Source organism: Leucoraja erinacea, chromosome 23, assembly GCF_028641065.1.
Source record: "Leucoraja erinacea ecotype New England chromosome 23, Leri_hhj_1, whole genome shotgun sequence".
Taxonomy (NCBI): domain Eukaryota; kingdom Metazoa; phylum Chordata; class Chondrichthyes; order Rajiformes; family Rajidae; genus Leucoraja; species Leucoraja erinaceus.
The window spans coordinates 27,026,939-27,046,779 of record NC_073399.1 but is presented as its reverse complement, the minus strand read 5'-3'; the positions used below and the strand labels follow the sequence as shown (position 1 = coordinate 27,046,779).

Below are 19,841 nucleotides of genomic sequence, written 5' to 3'. Positions count from 1 at the left end.
AAGGACTCAAGGGCCTGGGTTATAGGGAGTGGTTGGGTAGCACTTTATTTCTTTGAGTGCATGAGGTTGAAGGATCTTGTAGAGCTATATAAAATCATGACGGGAATAGATAGGGTGAATGCATAGGAAAATCAAAAACTAGAAGGCATAGATTTAAGGTGAGAAGAGAAAGATTTAATAGGAACCCAGAGACCTGGGTTCAATCCTGATCTCAGGTGCTGCCTGTGCAGAGTTTGCACATTCTACCTTCTACAGGAAGTAGGGTGGGAGGAAGTGTAGTCTAGATAGCCATGGGAGTCAGTGGGTTTATAGTGGGTGTTGGTCAGAAGTCTATCCCCTGCGATGGAGATAGTAAGGTCAAGAAATGGTAGGGAAGTGTCGGAAATGGTCCAGGTATATTTGAATGCTGGATGGAAGTTAATGGTGAAATGGATGAAGTCAGTGAGTTGTGTGTGGGTACAGGAGTTGGCACCAATGCAATCGTTGATGTAGCGGAGGTAGAGGTCGGGGATAGGGTCCTAGTACGTCTCGAACAAGGATTGTTCGACGTATCCAACAAAGAGGCAGGCATAGCTGGGGCCCATGCAGTGCCCATAGCTACGCCTTGTATTTGGAGGAAATGGGATGAGTCAAACGAAAAGTTATTAAGGGTAAGGACCAGCTCCGCTAGGCTGAGGAGAGTATCTGTAGACGGGGATTGGATAGTTCTCCGGTCGAGGAAGAAACGGAGGGCTTTGAGACCCTCCTGGTGGGGGATGGAGGTGTAGAGTGACTGGACGTCCATGGTGAAGATGAGGAGATGGGGGCCTAGAGAACGGAATTGCCGGAGACGACAGAGAGTGTCTGAGGTGTCTTGAAAGTAGGGAGGGATTTAACCAGGAGGGATAGGATGGAGTCGAGGTAGTGGAAAATGTAAGGACTCCATCCCTTACTCCCAATTCCTCTGTCTACGCCGCATCTGCTCCCAGGATGAGGTGTTCCACACGAGGGCATCAGATATGTCCTCATTCTTCTGGGAACGGGGGTTCCCCTCCTCCATTACAGATGAGCCTCGCACCAGGGTCTCTTCATTACCCCGTAACACTACTCCATCTCCCCATCCCCCCACTCGTAACAAGGGCAGAGTCCCCTCTAGTCCTCACCTTCCACCCTACTAGCCGTCACATACAACAAATAGTCCTCCGTCATTTTCGCCACATCCAACGTGACCCCATCACTCGCCACATATTCCCATCTCCCCCCGTCTGCTTTCCGCAAAGAACACTCCCTCCATAACTCCCTGGTCAATTCTTTCCTTCCCACCCATACCACCCCCTCCCCTGGCACTTTCTTTTGCAACTGTAAGATGCTACACTTATCGCTTTACCTCCCCCATCGACTCCATTCAAGGACCCAAGCAGTCGTTCCAGGTGAGACAGAGGTTCACCTGCACCTCCTCCAACCTCATCTATTGCATCCGCTGCTCTAGATCTCAGCTGATCTACATCTGTGAGACCAAGCGTAGGCTTGGCGATCGTTTTCGCCGAACATCTCCGCTCGGTCCGAATTAACCAACCTGATCCCCCTGTGGCTCAGCACTTCAACTCCCCCTCCCATTCCGAATCCGACCTTTCTGTCCTGGGCCTCCTCCATGGCCAGAGTGAACACCACCGGAAATTGGAGGAGCAGCACCTCATATTCCCCTTGGTCAGTTTACACCCCAACGGTATGACCATTGACTTCTCTAATTTCCGGTAGCCCTTATTGTCCCCTCCCCTTCTCAGCTCTCCCTCAGCCCTCTGGCTCCTCCTCTTCCTTTCTTCTTCCCACCCCCCACCACCCTACATCAGTCTGAAGAAGAGTTTTGGCGCAAAACGTTGCCTATTTCCTTTGCTCCATAGATGCTGTCGCACCTGCTGAGTTTCTCCAGCACTTTGGTCAACCTAAAGTACAAAGAATATTTCCAGGAAACAAAAGCCATTACCCAAAACACTGAACAACAAGCGTTCATCTGAAAAATCATGCACCAATACTAATCACTTCATCTTAATTACCTGAGATTCATAATAAAAAAATTCCAATAAGATTTCTCATAAATTCCTACCTGTAATATTCAAAGTAGCCGATTTGGTCAGCTGTTGCTGCCACATTCAGGTCGACATCATTCCACGTCGGGAGCCCGGATAGCTGGGAGACAATGGCATCTGCCAGCTGCTGCATGAACCGCAGTGTATAAATAAACTCAATTCTTTGGGTGAAGATCTCATCCAGCCTTGCAATATGTTGCTTTAGATCAACTCTCATATTCCCAATCGTCCCAGATACCTAAAGAGAAATCAATGGCAGTTATAATAAATGTTAAAACATAATTCCTGTTATTCTCCAGAAAATTATCACTATCTGTTATGATAAATCCCAACAATACATTTTTAATATAATTTGATTCATTACATCATCCTTCAACATGGTGAAGAGCTGTTCGGTTAAATCCATCCACCTCAGAAGCTGTTGCAATAGAAGGATTGAGGGGATATTTGTTGATGGACTTTTAGTGTCAATCAGAATTGACAGTTTCATCTCAGATGACAAGTAATATGGGAGTAGACTAAAACAGCCTAACACAGAGATTAAATCTATCAGCGGATGAATATGGAAGGCTGGTATTTGCAGTCAAGATGCAGTCACTTACTCTTTTGCTTTGTAAATTAAAATTAGTATCTAAATGTAATATCTCTAACAAAATATATTTAGATCAATGGTGCAGGAACTGTGAATATACCAGCCTGAAACCGATGTTATGAACGGTGACCAAAAGTTGGAACTATAGGTGGATTTTCTCAGAAGAGCCAAACAGAAAGGATAGTGGAGAGTCAATGTTGTTGACGGAAGGTGTACCAGGGTGAGATTGAAGGTTGCTGCTCTTCTAAAATGGATAGGAGGGTGGGGGAGGAGAGCTGCAAGTCAGAGTAACCAAAACATGGATAGGTTGTGGAGAACATTACTGTTAGCATGTTGTATCCACGGCCACACTTCTGGGCTTGAGGCAGGGGCAGGAAGCTGCCGGGGAAGTCTCTGAGAATAATGCTACAAGAATGTGGTCTATGTACACCTACTGTCTGTATGGAGCAGTACTATTATCATGAGGTGAGTTTTACACTGGAACCATGTTTCTAGTGTTGGTGAAAATCTCACCAGGATGTTAAGGATCACATTTCTTACCAGGTATTGGGAAATCAGGAAGTGGCAATTTATCTCCTCCTATTTTCAACTGAAAGTTTATCCAGCTTTGTGAGAGCAGATATCTATTCCACTTGGATTCACCTCTTGTTATAGGTCAACTGCAGAGTCAGATTCCAGCGAAATTATAACTCAGCTACTGATCTCCCAGGAAATTCACTATAGATGTATTCAGAGCAATAATGCTGCTTCTGATGACGTTAATGCTTTTCCAATGGTTGTAAAACATATCAAACTCAAAACTTAAAAATAAAAAACAATTAAACATCCCAAAATTTCACAGCCTGTGTGTGTTTGCGTGTATGCGCACACGTGTGCGTGCATGTCTGTGTGTGTGCCTGTGTCTGTGTGATGCTTCAAGCATCCTGTCAATAGATTCATGACAAGTGTTTGCTTGAGGAAGTCAGTATGTGGATTAAACCTTATCCTGATATTCTTTGTATGTGTATTATATTGGTTTCCTGACCAAAATATGGGGGAAGGGGAACTTTCTGAGACCTTATTGCGTGAGAAGAATTGAGAGGAAATCCTTCTAACAGTGTTTCCCCCAGCATCAGGTGCAGGGAAGTACAATCTGGCGACTATTTCCCATGTCCTCATTCTTTGTTTCTCTGCCCAACTCATTTCCACTTGAGATTTTACACGCCAACTCGTAGCCAGTGGCAATCCAGAGAAAAATTCAGCACACTTTATTTTAAAATTATTTTCAATCAAAATGAAATATTTTCCTGAGATATTTCAAATGGTCATTTAAAAAATCTATAATAGTTGAGTTGCATCACTTAGATTTTTTTAAAATTTGTTTAAAAATGATTTATATTTTAAATAACTTTTAAAAATTCTTCTCAAGTATGTAAACAGCCTAAAACTTATTTCTGTGAATGGAACGGCAGTTTGCAGAATTAGAAACCCTTTCATTTACACAAATAAAAACATTCTCTTTTTTTAAATCAAAGCAGGGACTGTATCGCTTTTATCAAGGAATTTAAAGAGGGCCCAGTTCATCTTGGTCACAAGATTTGAAAAACATCAAACGGTTTCAGAGTTTGAACTGATTGCTTCTATGTAAAGTATATCTGATATGTTGGATAGCATACAAAAAAAATGTGTACTTCAGTGCACGTGACAATAATAAACCTAAACCAGTTCACAGCCAGCGTAACTTCGCCCAGTGTGATTTACTGTTTCTATTGTAGCACACAATCCTATCATGTACTGCAATTAGCTAATGCTATAAGGAAAGTGATAAGATAACACAGGTTTCAGATCAATTTTCTTTTGAGAGGTCTCATATGGTGCAAACCTGGTCAGCACAAGCCAATTCAACAGACATGTTTATCATGATATGATGTTCCCAGTAGGTCTCTAAATTAGTCTTTTCGACAAGCAAAAGTGCTAAAAGGCTACAGGACACCTGTAATATCAGCTGCATTGGGGTTAGGGGAAGGGGTTGGGGGGAGGTGATTTGCAGAAGAGATATGTGTGAATGCAGAGACTGTTAATCCTGGCTAAATTGGAGAGGCTAGGACTTCAAAATGTGGTGAAAGCTTCAGGGCTGATGAGAGATTAGGTCAATTTGGAATTGTTCTCTGCAGAGCTGGGACAAGCTGCTGAGAGGTGCCAGGGTGTCTAGAGCCTAGATACAATTTGCAAGAAAAGAATAAGAACATCTGCAGACCCTGTCAATTAGGTGCAAAATGCATAGAATAGATTGGATGGCTGCAAACCAGACATACACCTTGTAAATAATTGTAGATAATGTTGCAGCGTTCTGCTTTACCAAGTGTTGATTGGATGAGGTATTGAGCCTTGTCTGGGTTTCTGGCAGATCAGGGTAAATGTTTCTGAGTTGGCTTCCTTACGAAGTCCGGTTTGAATACAATGTATTACGCTGCTGTATTATTGGGCTAGGAAAATGTCTGTTATGTATGGGGTTAATCGATATATGTAATTGGATTATTAAGAGACCACCCATCACCCCCCTCACCTGTATCCACCTATTACCTGCCAGGCTTTGTCCTGCCCCTCTATCTCCCCCTTTCTTTCTAGCCACCCACCCACCCTCAGTTCAAAGAATTTCTGATCCCCACCCCATGTTCCCACAAGTGTTGTCACAATCAGTCCTGAGAATGGGATAGTGAAGAAGTAAAAATTAAAATGTGTCCTGATCCAAAATTCAAAATTGAATCTTACCTATGTGTTTCCATGTCGAAGGTCTCCAGAAATGGGACAAGTGTTGTCAACCTGAGAGACAGGTACCATCAACTTTCAAGTTCGGCATCTACTAGATCAATGACCTGCAAGGTTAATTTGTTTCACATTTCACAGGTATTGCTTAAGGTGCTGAATATTTCCAGCTTTATCTGTTTTAATTATAGTCCAACAGGTGTATAAGACCATGAGGGGCATGGATAAGGTGAGGTCTTGCCCATTGATGCTTGGATCTAACCTATGTACCTATGTATGAACAAGGTATGAAGGTCAATCCCATGCTGTACAGCTTCTGAAGGTCTGAAGATTGCCTATTCCATGACCTTCCCAAGCCACTGTGATGTACATTACCTTAAATCATTCATCCCAATATAAGCAAGTTCGTTATTCCGACTGTGCATGCCCAGGTCATAGGTCACAAGTGAAAAACACTTGGCAACAGTGGTGCTGCATTGTGTGCAGGCTTGCGTTTCGTCTGTGGACGGGGTCTGTTTTCCATCGCTGCGGGTGCTGTTGGGCCATCCCCATCCCCGGTGTCCCATCTCTTTCCGAGGTCGCCCATGGGCTAGCAGTGCGGCCCCGGACTTGCAGCCAGTGCTGCAGCCGCTGGCTCCAGCTCGGCTCTGCCTGTCCCACCGAGTTGGCCGGCAGCCCTCCATCTCCACCTCCCTCCCCTCAGTATGACATCAAGATCCTGGTGAAGATGGGCAGCTGCCGGCCCTGCTCGAAGACGGATGACTCAGAGCCGCTGCTGCTGTAGTCGTCCTGGTCGGAGAGAGTCTGCGGATGGTGCTCCTGCCGGCCATGGAAGGCCGGGCGACCGCTGGAGCTGCTGGTGCTGTTGGCGGCAGCAGAAACCTTCTCCCCCTCCCTTGCCCAGCCCAAAGCCCAGAGCCCAGAGCCCGAGCCAGCTCCAACTCCAGGTAGGGACTGAAGGCCGCCCGCAGCGTGGCCCAGTCGAGCGCCGGAGGAGGCTGTGCACTCTGGCGCAGGCGAGGAGGTTCCAGTGGGGGTTCGGCAATGTTTGCGGCGCCAGGGACACGGATTCAATCCTGGCTACGGATGAGGTGCGGTTCTGTGTGCGTGCAGCTGCCAAGAGCCGGTCCAGTCTCTTCCCCCTCACGGTTTCCCAATCGTATCTGCCCCCTCTATCTGCCCCCTGACAAATACAAACTTGAAAATCTTGAAAAAAGTCACTAAAAAAAACCGGACCTAAACTATACTCACTGAATCTACAGTGCTTAGTTCGATTTTTATTTATAGCGTTTGACCTTTGACAAATCCCATGATTCTTGCGTTTTTCAGAATACCAAACTTGCTTATTGACAAAATAGCTGATTCCAAAGGCAAAGTTAGAAAGAATGCTCTTAACACAAGCACACTTGGACAAACAATGAAATCAAAAAGTCCTGAGGAAAATTTAAATTAATGGGAGTCGAGGGAGAACTTTTCACCAGCTGGAGTCATTCGATATACAAAGGATATTGTTAACGACTGCTGGAGGTCAATTGCCATAGTCCCAGGTCATCATTAAGGAGGTTCTCAGAGCATTACCCTCGAACAAACCCGTTGCAGCTGCCTCATCAATCAATGGAGCTCTTTCTTTCATAAGATCAGAAGTGAGGACATTCGCTGATGATTGCGTATTGCCTTTTACGGGTAAGCAATAAATGGTAACCTCCTCAGGGAAATGCCCCCCCCCCCCCCCCCCCCCCCCCATTCCCTCTCCCCCTCCAACTCACTGAGAATAAGGAGAACACACTTACACATGTACAGGTGTTTACATGCATGCAAAAACACAAAAAGCAGTTCTGTTGTGTAAAAGTGAGATATCAATGGGTGAAAAAAAAAGCACAAAGGCAAGATGAATGAATAGTTTCATTCTCCAGTAGAGGAGAAAGGAGCCATTATTCAAAAAATCGCCAGTGCCCATTTTCCATCTAACAAATCAATACCAAAATAGCTTTAATGGTGGGTCAGTTTGCAATTATTGGTGCTCACATTTGGAAGCTCCATGAAGCATTATTGATCTCGATTGCTGAAATATTGCATCTAATCATGCCTTGCTCAAGCTTAAGTGACACAGCATGTGAATGCCAGGGAGTCATGGAAAAGTAGAGCTTCACTGCTAGACTCCACAGGGACCAAATAACAGAGCTTGCAGACTACAAATAATGGAAAGTATGGGGTTTTGGTGTGTAAAAGTATTTGGTCTTGCTACCATTCAATAAGGAATTTTAAGAACATTTACTCAGGGAACTGCTGGAATTTATCAGCAAAATCCAGACCATTATCTTTGGAAGTCTCATTAAGGTAAGCACCTCATTACCATACAGACACAAAAAAAAGAGGATTCTGCAATGCACATTGTCTGGAAAAGCAGCATCCTTCAAGAGGGAACAAAATACTCTTTTTATGGGTAATTTCTGGTTAGCATTAAACACAGGATTAGAAGATAATTTGTTCTTGGGATAGGGAAAATTAAATTCTGCAAGCAGAAATATGCAAAATAATCAAAAGCAATTAAAAGTACTTAGGCTGAAGTAATATGCTGCCATTTATTACACAAAAGAAAATTATCACTTGATAATTGCTGTACGCGAGACTGATCATCTTACCAAGCCATCGATCGCAGCAAACGTGTGATTGGCATTGTAGATGGAGGTGGTCAGCTGGTAGACACCGTCATTGGTTTCACTGTTCCCATAGAAGCCAATCCCAATGGCAGCACTGTCAAACAAACATACTCTTGAAATAAAAACAATACCACAAATCCAGGATTGGCAATTTTCTATGTGGTCACAAAATGTACATTTTAAAGTTGTAATATATAGAATGTTGTCATTCAAGAAATAAATTTAGAGCGCACAGTGATCAATTTCCATTGTTCTACAATTACTTACAACATAGAACAGTACAGCACAGGAACAAGCCCTTTGGCTCACTGTGGATTTCTGTGCCAACCATCACTTACCAAACCTATACATGACCCATATCCCCCCATTTCCTGCATATCCTTATGCCTATACAAAAGTCTTTTAAATGCCACTAACATATCTGCCTCCACCACTACCTCCAACAGTGTGTTCCAGTCACTCGCCACCCTCTGTGTAAAAAAAACTTGCCCTGCACATCTCCATTAAACTTTAGAAACAAAGAACTGCAGATACTGGTTGATACACAAAGTGCTGGAGTAACTCAGCGGGTCAGGCAGCATCTCTGGAGAGAAAGGATACGTGACATTTTGGGTCGGCATCTTCCATTAAACTTTGCCCCTTTCACCTGAAAGCTATGCCCTCTGGTATTTGACTTTTCCATTCTGGGAAAAAGGTTCTGACTGTCCACCCTATCAATGCCTCTCATAATTTTAAATGCTTCTATCAGATCTTCCCGCAACCTCTGGCATTCCATAGAAAACAATCCAAGTCTGTCCAACATCTCCCTGTAGCTAAACCCCCCTAATCCAGGCATCATTTGAACAATACGGCAACATTTATTAAAATGAATTTGAATGTTGTTTAGATGTTATCCTCACCACTGCCTAGCATTTTCAGTTCACAATCAAACTTGGGAGGGAGTATTTTGCTTCGACCTTGCTGTTAAAAAAATTGACATATTTAAAAAAACCCAATTCTTTTGCCCGTGCTTAATCTCATAACACGGGACATCTTTTCTTGGAAATAAAGTGAATATATTTTGTTTCAGATAAGGTGACCGTACATTCCATGTTCAGGAAGGAATTACAGATGCTGGTTTACACCGAAGATAGACACAAAATGCTGGAGTAACTCATTGGGTCAGGTAGCACCTCGGGAGAAAATCCTGAGTAAAATCTGGAGATTTTTTTCACCAGAGACGCTGACCCGCTGAGTTACTCCTGCATTTTGTGTCTATCTTCAGTAACGTGTCCATGTGTCCAGGCCCAGCACCCAGTGAAGTCCCACATCCTGGGCAACATTCCCAGAGAGAGCTCTTGGTTCATGGAGCTCATCCGCCAAAGACCAGAACGACATTGAGAGTAAACTGTGTTGGTGCATTGGAACACATTGACAACTGCTCACTCACTCACCCACCCGACATCACTTATCAGTGTGTGTGTGGTGGCCTGTGACAGTTATGACAGCAAGTATATATTCACTGTGTTAGCACTTAAATGAATGAATGCACCTTATTGCTATAATCCTGCATTTTTGGTAAATATGCAGTATGTGTGCGTCCTGCATTTTTGGTGTATTTATCAACATAGATAAAGTATAATGCCTGAATAGTCATAGTCCTTATACATAGTCTCCATCCGAAACTTTGACTGTCCCTTTGCTTCCACAGATGCTGCTTGATCCACTGAGTTAACTTCGACAACTTGCTTCTTACTCCACTTATGTTTACGTTAACTTTTATGTAGATGTGTGTCTTGTTGCTTTTTTTTAGTATGGCTGTATGGTAAGTCGAATATCACTGTTCCTTCATTGGTACACGTGATAATAAAAGACATTTGAACCTTTGAACTTATTTTACCCTTCTGTTACTCAATTCTGCTATTTTTATTTGCAAATAAGATATAAGTCATGAAAAGTGAGAGAGTGTTTTATTGTTATACTAGACCAATTGCAGACCCGTTGGGTCTGTTTCCCCAACGGCGTTTTGCGGGGGGGGGGGGGGGGGGGGGGAGCGGAGGCTGCGGCATCACACTCACATTAACCACCCCCCAAACACACAGGTGGGGGGGAGGGGGGGGTGAGAAGAGGGGAGGGAGGGGAGAGGAGGAGGAGGAAACGGTACAGATTTGGGAGGGGAAAGGAGAGCGGGGTAGGGGGTGAGGGAGGGGGATGGGGAGAGAGAGATGTTGGGGAGGGGGGGGGATGGGGAGGTAGGGGAGGAGGAAGGGAGGGGGAGAGGGGTGGGGGGGAGAGAGGAGAAAGAGTGGGGAGGGAGAGTGGAGGGGGAAGGGGGAGAGATGGAAGAGTGGGGAGGGAGGAGGAGAGGGGTAGGTGGAGTGATGGAAGAGGTACAGAGGGGTAGGAGGAAGGGGCGGGTGGATAGAGTGAAGGGGGTGGGTAGAGAGGGAAAGGGGGTGAGGGAGAGAGGGAAAGGGGGGAGGAGAGGGAGCGGGGTGAGGAGAGGGTGTGGGGAGGAGATAGAAACATAGAAATTAAGTGCAGGAGTAGGCCATTTGGCCCTTCGAGCCTGCACCACTATTCAATATGATCATGGTTGATCATCCAACTCAGTATCCTGTACCTGCCTTCTCTCCATACACCCTGATCCCTTTAGCCACAAGGGCCACATCTAACGCCCTCTTAAATATAGCCAATGAACTGGCCTCAACTACCTTCTGTGGCAGAGAATTCCAGAGATTCACCACTCTCTGTGTGAAAAATGTTTTTCTCATCTCTGTCCTAAAGGATTTCCCCCTTATCTTTAAACTGTGACCCCTTGTTCTGGACTTCCCCAACATCTGGAACAATCTTCCTGCATTTAGCCTGTCCAACCCCTTAAGAATTTTGTACGTTTCCATAAGATCTGCCCTCAATCTTCTACATTCTAGCGTGTACAAGCCGAGTCTATCCAGTCTTTCTTCATATGAAAGTCCTGACATCCCAGGAATCAGTCTGGTGAACCTTGGCAACAATGTCTTTGAGCATTGGGCATTGTGACATCACACAATGGAACGTTCACCAGGGACTTGGGCTGGGGCTGCTTCTATGGGTGAGAAGCCAGTTTTTTTTTAAATATTGAGGGGGGGGGGGGGGGGGGGGGGGGGGGGGGGGGGGGGGGGGGGGGGGGGGGGGGGGGGGGGAGGAGAAGGATTTGATTCAAAATGTGTACATTAACACGACGAAATGTAATCTGGAGTTTCTATAAGATCCCCCCTCAATCTTCTAAAATCTAGCCTGTACAAGTAGAGTCTATCCAGTCTTCTTCATATGTCAAAAGTCCTGACATCCCAGGAATCAGTCTGGTGAACCTTCTCTGTACTCCCTCATGTCAACAATGCCTTTGAGCATTGGGCATTGCGACATCACACGATGGAACGTTCACCGTGTGCTTCTGCTCCTGCAAAGGCATATGTAAATGAATCCATTCTGATTGGACATCTGTGAGCATCAGACATTGTGACATCACACGATGGAACGTTCACCATTGGCTGGGGTTGCTGCAAAGGCATAAGTAAATTTATTTTTGAAATATTGGGGTTATGGGGGGTGGGGAAGAATTTAATTAAAATCGTGTACTTAAACACGACGAAATGTAACGAGGAGTGGATACTTTGAAAGAAAAGCAAAATCTCTACCGAAATGGAAAAGATGTCGGCGATTCTGCGTCTGGTTTCAGAGTTGCAGTGAATCAAAGGAAGAAAGCCCGATTGGACATCTGTGAGCATTGGGCATTGTGACATCACACGATGGAAACAAATCAAAAGGAAGAAAGGCAGCCGGTAGCTGGACGGACGGACGGCAGGCGGCAGCCACAGACTTTTATATAATAACAAGACTAAGTGCAGATCCGTTGGGTCTGTTTCCCCAACGGCATTTGCGGGGAGGGGGGGGGGGGGGGGGGGGGGGGGGGCTGGGGCATCACACTAACCTTAACCCCCCCCCAAACACACGTGGGGGGGAGGGGGGGGTGAGAAGAGGGATGGGAGAGAGGAGGAGGAGGAGGAAACGGGACTGATTTGGGAGAGAAAGGAGAGCGGGGTAGGGGGGTGAGAGAGGGGGATGGGGAGAGAGGTCGTGGGGGAGGGGGGGGATGGGGGGGAGGGAGGGAGGGGGGAGAGGGGTGGGGGGAGAGAGGGGAAAGAGTGGGGAGGGAGAGTGGAGGGGGGAAGGGGGGGGGGGAGAGAAGTGCAAGAGGGGGGGAGGGAGCAGGAGAGGTGTAGGGGGAGTGATGGAAGAGGGACAGAGGGATAGGGGGAAGGGGGCGGGGGAGACAGGGAAGGGGGGTGGGGGAGAGAGGGATGGGAGAGGGAGAGGGGTGAGGAGAGAAGTGGAAGACTGCGGAGGGAGGGAGGGAGGGGGAGAGGGGTAGCGGGAGTGGTGGAAGAGGGATGGGGGAGTGGTGGAAGAGGAACAGAGGGGTAGGAGGAAGGGGTGGAAGGAGAGCGGGAAGGGGGTGGGGTAGAGAGGGAAGGGAGGTGGGGGAAAGAGCCTGCACCACCATTCAATATGATCATGGCTGATCATCCAACTCAGTATCATGTACCTGCCTTCTCTCTATACCCCCTGATCCCTTTAGCCACAGGGGCCACATCTAACTCCCTCTTAAATACAGCCAATGAACAGGCCTCAACTACCTTCTGTGCCAGCGAATTCCAGAGATTCACCACTCTCTGTGTGAAAACTGTTTTTCTCATCTCGGTCCTAAAAGATTTACCCCTTATCCTTAAACTGTGACCCCTTGTTCTGGACTTCCCCAACATCTGGAACAATCTTCCTGCATCTAGCCTGTCAAACCCCTTAAGAATTTTGTAAGTTTCTATAAGATCCCCCCTCAATCTTCTAAATTCTAGCGAGTACAAACCGAGTCTATCCAGTCTTTCTTCATATGAAAGTCCTGACATCCCAGGAATCAGTCTGGTGAACATTCTCTGTACTCCCTCTATGGCAACAATGTCTTTGAGCATTGGGCATTGTGACATCACACAATGGAACGTTCACCATGGGCTGGGGCTCGAAGGGGAGAGGAGGAGGAGGAAACGGGACAGATTTAGGAGGGAAAGGAGAGCCGGGTAGGGGGTGAGAGAGAGGGGGGGGGGGAGAGGGATGTGGGTGAGGGGGGGTGGATTGGGAGGGAGGGGAGGAAAGGGGAGAGGGGTGGGTTGGAGAAAGGGGAAAGAGTGGGGAGGGAGAGTGGAGGGGGAAGGGGCGAGAGAAGTGAAGTGGAAGAGAGGGGGAGAGAGAGGGATGGGTAGGGGGAGAGAGATGTGGGGGGGGGGAGGGATGGGGACGGAGAGGAGGAGGGAGGGGGAAGAGTGTGGAGGGAGGGGGAGAGAGGTGGGGGGAGAGGGGGTAAAGAGTGGGGAGGGATAGTGGGAGGGGGAGAGGTGGAAGAGTGGGGAGGATCAGAGGGGTAGGGGGAAGGGGTGGGGTGGAGAGGGGAGGGAGGGGGAGGGAAAGGGGTGGGTTGAGGGAGAGGTGGAAGAGTGGGGAGGGAGGGGTAGGGGGAGTGGTGGAAGAGGGACAGAGGGGTAGGGGGAAGGGGGAGAGAGGAAAGGGGATAGGGTAGAGAGTGAAGGGGGGTGGGGAGAGAGGGAGTGATGGGAGCGGGAGAGGGGTGAGAAGAGGGAAACTTAGAAACATAGAAATCAGGTGCAGGAGTAGGCCATTCGGCCCTTCGAGCCTGCACCTCCAGTCAATGTGATCATGGCTGATTAATAATTAATTATTAATCAATATTAATATGAATAATCTTATTTATATAGCACATTTTCAGACAACTTGCATTGACCCCAAAGTGCTTCACATAATTACATTACATTACACACAGGCAAAGGTGGGTGAAGTGTCTTGCCCCAAGGACACAACGACAGTATGCACTCCAAGCGGGATTCGAACCGGCTACCATCCGGTCGCCAGCCGAACACTTAGCCCATTGTGCCATCTGTCGTCCCAACTCAGTATCCTGTACCTGCCTTCTCTCCACACCCCCTGATCCCTTTAGCCACAAGGGCCACATCTAACTCCCTCTTAAATATAGCCAATGAACAGGCCTCAACTACCTTCTGTGGCAGTGAATTCCAGAGATTCACCACTCTCTGTGTGTAAAATGTTTTTCTCATCTCGGTCCTAGAAGATTTCCCCCTTATCCTTAAACTGTGACCCCTTGTTCTGGGCTTCCCCAACATCGGTTTCTATAAGATCCCCCCTCAATCTTCTAAAATCTAGCAAGTACAAGCCGAGACTATTATCTAAATGGTGGCCGACTAGGAAAAGGGGAGATGCAGCGAGACCTGGGTGTCATGGTACACCAGTCATAGAAAGTAGGCATGCAGGTGCAGCAGGTAGTGAAGAAAGCGAATGGTATGTTAGCTTTCATAGCAAAAGGATTTGAGTATATGAGCAGGGAGGTTCTACTGCAGTTGTACAGGGTCTTGGTGAGACCACACCTGGAGTATTGCGTACAGTTTTGGTCTCCAAATCTGAGGAAGGACATTCTTGCCATAGAGGGAGTGCAGAGAAGGTTCACCAGACTGATTCCTGGGATGTCAGGACTGTCTTATGAAGAAAGACTGGGTAGACTTGGTTTATACTCTCTAGAATTTAGGAGACTGAGAGGGGATCTTATAGAAACTTACAAAATTCTTAAGGGGTTGGACAGGCTAGATGCAGGAAGATTGCTCCGGATGTTGGGGAAGTCCAGGACAAGGGGTCACAGCTTAAGGATAAGGGGGAAATCCTTTAAAACTGAGATGAGGAGAACTTTTTTCACACAGAGAGTGGTGAATCTCTGGAACTCTCTGCCACAGAGGGTAGTTGAGGCCAGTTCATTGGCTATATTTAAGAGGGTTAGATGTGGCCCTTGTGGCTAAGGGGATCAGAGGGTATGGAGAGAAGGCAGGTACGGGATACTGAGTTGGATGATCAGCCATGATCATATTGAATGGCGGTGCAGAATCGAAGGGCCGAATGGCCTACTCTTGCACCTAATTTCTATGTTTCTATCCAGTCTTTTTCATATGAAAGTCCTGACATCTCAGGAATAGGTCAGGTGAACCTTCTCTGTACTCCCTCTATGGTAAGAATGTCTTTGAGCATTGGGCATTGTGACATCACACAATGGAACGTTCACCATGGGCTGGGGCTCCTGCAAAGGCATATGTAAATGGATCCATTCCGATTGGACATATGTGAACATTGGGCATTGTGACATCACACGATGGAACGAATCAAAACGAAGAAAGGCAGCCGGCAGGCACAGTTTTATATATTAACTAGACCAAGTGAAGACCCGTTGGGTCTGCTCCCCCAATGGTGTGATCCCCCAACCCAAGATTCCACCATGCACCTGTCTCCTCCAACGGAACTGAACCCGTTCCCAAATGTAAGATTCCAGCACTCCCCTGCCTCCATCAGTAGTGGATTTAAAAATAATTCCAATTTCACCTTCCCTGCCTGCTGCAGCAGTTCCAATTGCAATACCAATTGGCCCTCCCCCTCCTGTTGAAGCACTTGCTGTGATATCCCATTGAGGTGAAAAGTTCAGAGTGTTCCTGTCTTGCAACTTTGTTTTGAAGTGTGTTGGAAGCTGATAGGAAGGAGCAGCGAATCAAAAGGCAGACAGGCAGCCGGACGGACGGCAGGCGGCAGCCACAGACTTTTATATAATAACTAGACCAAGTGCAGATCGTTGGGGCTGCTCCCCCCAATGGTGTGATCCCCCAACCCAATATTCCACCATGCACCCGTCTCCTCCAATGGAACTGAAGCCGTTCCCAAAAGTAAGATTCCAGCATTGCCCTGCCTCCCTCAGCAGTGGATTAAAAAAAAATCCAATGGCACCTCCCCTGCCTGCTGCAGCAGTGAAAAGTTCAGAATGTTCCTGTCTTGCAACTTTGTTTCGAAGTGTGTTGGAAGCTGACATGTAAATGGAGAAGCCAGCTTATTTTTGAAATACTTGGGGGTGGGGGGGGGGGGGGGGGGGGGGGGGGAGAGAAGGTTTTGATTAAAAACGTGTACTTCAACACGACGACGAAATGAAATGAGGAGCGGATACTTAGAAAGAAAAGCGAAATCTCTAACGAAATGGAAAAGATCTCGGAGATTGAGCGTCTGGATTGGGCGTGGCAATGAATCAAAGGAAGAAATGCAGCCGGCAGCCGTACATGCAAATGAATCCATTCCGATTGGACATCTGCGAGGCATCAGCCATTCCGATTGGACATCTGCGAGTATCGGGCACGAATCGAAAGGCAGGAAGGGCGCCGGTCGGCAGTCGGTCCCGTTGGGTCTGTTCCCCAACAGCGTTTGCGAGGGGGGGGGGGGGGGGTGGTGGGGGGGGGAGCACTCATATTAACCCACCGCCCAAACTCACAGGTGGGGGGGGGGGGGGGGGTGAGAAGAGGGGAGGGAGGGGAGAGGAGGAGGAGGAAACGGGACAGATTTGGGAGGGAAAGGAGAGCGGGGGTAGGGGGTGAGAGAGGGGGATGGGGAGAGAGATGTGGGGGAGGGGGGGATGTGGAGGGAGGTGAGGAGGGAGGGAGTGGGAGAGGGATGGGGGGAGAGAGGGGAAGAGTGGGGAGGGAGAGTGGAGGGGGAAGGGGGAGACATGGAAGAGTGGGGAGGGAGGGAGGAGAGGGGTAGGGGGGGGAGTGATGGAAGAGGGACAGAGGGGTAGGAGGAAGGGGGTGGGTGGGAGAGAGGGAAGGGGGTGGTGGGTAGAGAGGGAAGGGGGGTGGGGGGAGAGATGGGGGGTGGGTGGGAGAGGGAGAGGGAGAGGGGTGAGGAGAGGGAAACATAGAAATTAAGTGCAGTAGTAGGCCATTCGGCCCTTTGAGCCTGCACCACCATTCAATATGATCATGGCTGATCATCCAACTCAGTAACCTGTACCTGCCTTCTCTCCATACCCCTTGATCCCTTTAGCCACAAGGGCCACATCTAACTCCCTCTTAAATCTAGCCAATGAACTGGCCTCAACTACCTTCTGTGGCGGAGAATTCCAGAGATTCACCACTCTCTGTGTGAAACATGTTTTTCTCATCTCTGTCCTAAAGGATTTCCACCTTATCTTTAAACTGTGACCCCTTGTTCTGGACTTCCCCAACATCTGGAACAATCTTCCTGCATCTAGCCTGTCCAACCCCTTAAGAATTTTGTACGTTTCTATAATATCAGCCCTCAATCTTCTAAATTCTAGCCAGTACAAGCCGAGTCTATCTTGTCTTTCTTCATATGAAAGTCCTGACATCCCAGGAATAAGTCTGGTGAACCTTCTCTGTACTCCCTCTATGGCAAGAATGTCTTTGACCATTGGACATTGTGACATCACACGATGGAACGTTCACCAGGGGCTGATTCTACGGGTGAGATGCCAGTTGTTTTTTTAAATATTGGGAGGGGGGGGGGGGGGGGGGGAGAAGGATTTGATTAAAAATGTCTACATAAATACGACACAAAATATATCAGGAGTTTCTATAAGATCCTCCCTCAATCTTCTAAAATCTAGCCAGTACAAGCCGAGTCTATCCAGTCTTTCTTCATATGAAAGTCCTGACATCCCAGGAATCAGTCTGGTGAACCTTAACCATATAACAATTACAGCACGGAAACAGGCCATCTCGACCCTTCTAGTCCGTGCCGAACACGTATTCTCCCCTAGTCCCATATACCTGCGCTCAGACCATAATCTTCCATTCCTTTCCCATCCGTATAACTATCCAATTTATTTTTAAATTATAAAAACGAACCTGCCTCCACCACCTTCACTGGAAGCTCATTTCACACAGCTACCACTCTCTGAGTAAAGAAGTTCCCCCTCATGTTACCCCTAAACGTCTGTCCCTTAATTCTCAAGTCATGTCCTCTTGTTTGAATCTTCCCTCCTCTCAGTGGGAAAAGCTTATCCACGTCAACTCTGTCTATCCCTCTCATCATTTTAAAGACCTCTATCAAGTCCCCCCTTAACCTTCTGCGCTCCAAAGAATAAAGCCCTAACTTGTTCAACCTTTCTCTGTAACTTAGTTGATGAAACCCTGGCAACATTCTAGTAAATCTCCTCTGTACTCTCTCCATTGGTGAACTTTCGGCGTTTGCGGGGGGGTGAGAAGAGGGGAGGGAGAGAGGAGGAAACGGGATAGATTTGGGAGGGAAAGGAGAGAGGGGTAGGGGGTGAGGGATGGGGAGAGAGCTTACGGGGGAGGGGGGATGGGGAGGGAGGGGAGGAGGGAGGGATGGGGAGAGGGGGGGGGGGAAAGAGGGGAAAGAGGGGGGAGGGAAGAGGAGAGGGGGTAGCGGGAGTGATGGAAGAGGGACAGAGGGATAGGGGAAGGGTGTGGGGGGAGAGAGGGAAGGGGGTGGGGTAGAGAGGGATGGGAGAGGGGTGAGGAGAGGGGGAGGAGAGAGTGGGAGAGAAGTGGAAGAGGGGGGAGGGAGGGAGGGGAGGGGGAGCGGGGGTGGGAGAGGGGTAGCGGGAGTGGTAGAAGAGGGAAGGGGGGGGAGTGGTGGATGAGGACAGAGGGGTAGGGGAAGGGGGGGGGGGGGGAGAGAGGGGAAGAGAGATGGGTGGGGGGGGTGGGAGAGGCGTGGGGTAAGGGGGTAGAAGTGGAAGAGTGGGGAGGGATGGGTAGGGGGGAGTAGTGAAAGAGGGACAGAGGGGTGGGGGAAGAAGAGGGTGGTGGTAGAGAGGGAAAGGGTGGGTGGTTAAAGAGGGAATGGGGGGTGGGGGGAGAGAGAGATGGGTGGCAGAGGGAGAGGGGTGAGGAGAGGGACACATAGCAACATAGAAGAAATTAAGTGCAGTAGTAGGCCATTCGGCCATTCGAGCCTGCACCACCATTCAATATGATCATGGATGATCATCCAACTCAGTATCCTGTTCCTGCCTTCTCTCCATACCCCCTGATCCCTTTAGCCACAAGGGCTACATCTAACTCCCTCTTAAATATAGCCAATGAACTGACCTCAACTACCTTCTGTGGCAGAGAGTTCCAGAGACTCACCACTATCTGTGTGAAAAATGTTTTCCTCATCTCAGTACTAAAGGATTTCCCCTTTATCCTTAAACTGTGTCCCGCTTGTCCTGGACTTTCCCAACATCTGGAACAATCTTCCTGCATCAGACAAATGCAATTCAGGACTTTTCACTTCACAAGCAAACCAGAATGACAGTTAGTGAAGAATTTGAATAATCGCTGAGCGTTCTCTATGGCAACAATGTATTTGAGCATTGGGCATTATGACATCACACGATGGAACGTTCACCATGGGCTGTGGCTCCTGCAAAGGCATATGTAAATGAATCCAATCTGATTGGCCATCTGTGAGCATTGGGCATTGTGACATCACACGATGGAACATTCACCAGGGGGCTGGGGCTGCGGCTGTTTCTATGGGTGAGAAGCCTGTTTATTTTTGAAATATTGTGGTGGGGGGGGGGTGAAGGATTTGATTAAAAAAGTGTACTTAAACACGACGAAATGTAATGAGAATTTCTGTACTTAGAAAGAAAAGCGAAATCTCTACCGAAATGGAAAAGACGTCGGCGATTCTGCTTCCGGTTTCGGAGTTGTGGAGAATCAAAGGAAGAAACGCGGCCGGAAGCCGTACATGCAAATGGATCCATTCCGATTGGACGTCCGCGAGCATCGGTCATTGTGACATTGCATGGCGGGAACGAATCGAAAGGCAGGAGGGGATCCGTACTGCAGGCGGACGGATGGGGCCAGACTTTTATATATTAACTAGACCAAGTGCAGACCC

At 47.8% G+C, this 19,841-nt stretch overlaps 1 protein-coding gene across 2 annotated transcripts in view; it reads right to left on the bottom strand.

Moving 5' to 3' along the window:
- The window catches only part of ttyh2 (tweety family member 2), a 107,405-nt gene that overhangs the window by 39,947 nt on the left and 47,617 nt on the right, over positions 1–19,841 (bottom strand). For both annotated transcript variants that reach the window (XM_055654152.1, XM_055654151.1), the window contains exons 3-4: positions 8,046–8,157; positions 2,084–2,304 (exon numbers count right to left, since the gene is read on the bottom strand). In XM_055654152.1, the coding sequence (XP_055510127.1) occupies positions 2,084–2,304; positions 8,046–8,157 (333 nt within the window). The remainder of the gene's footprint in view (positions 1–2,083; positions 2,305–8,045; positions 8,158–19,841) is intronic.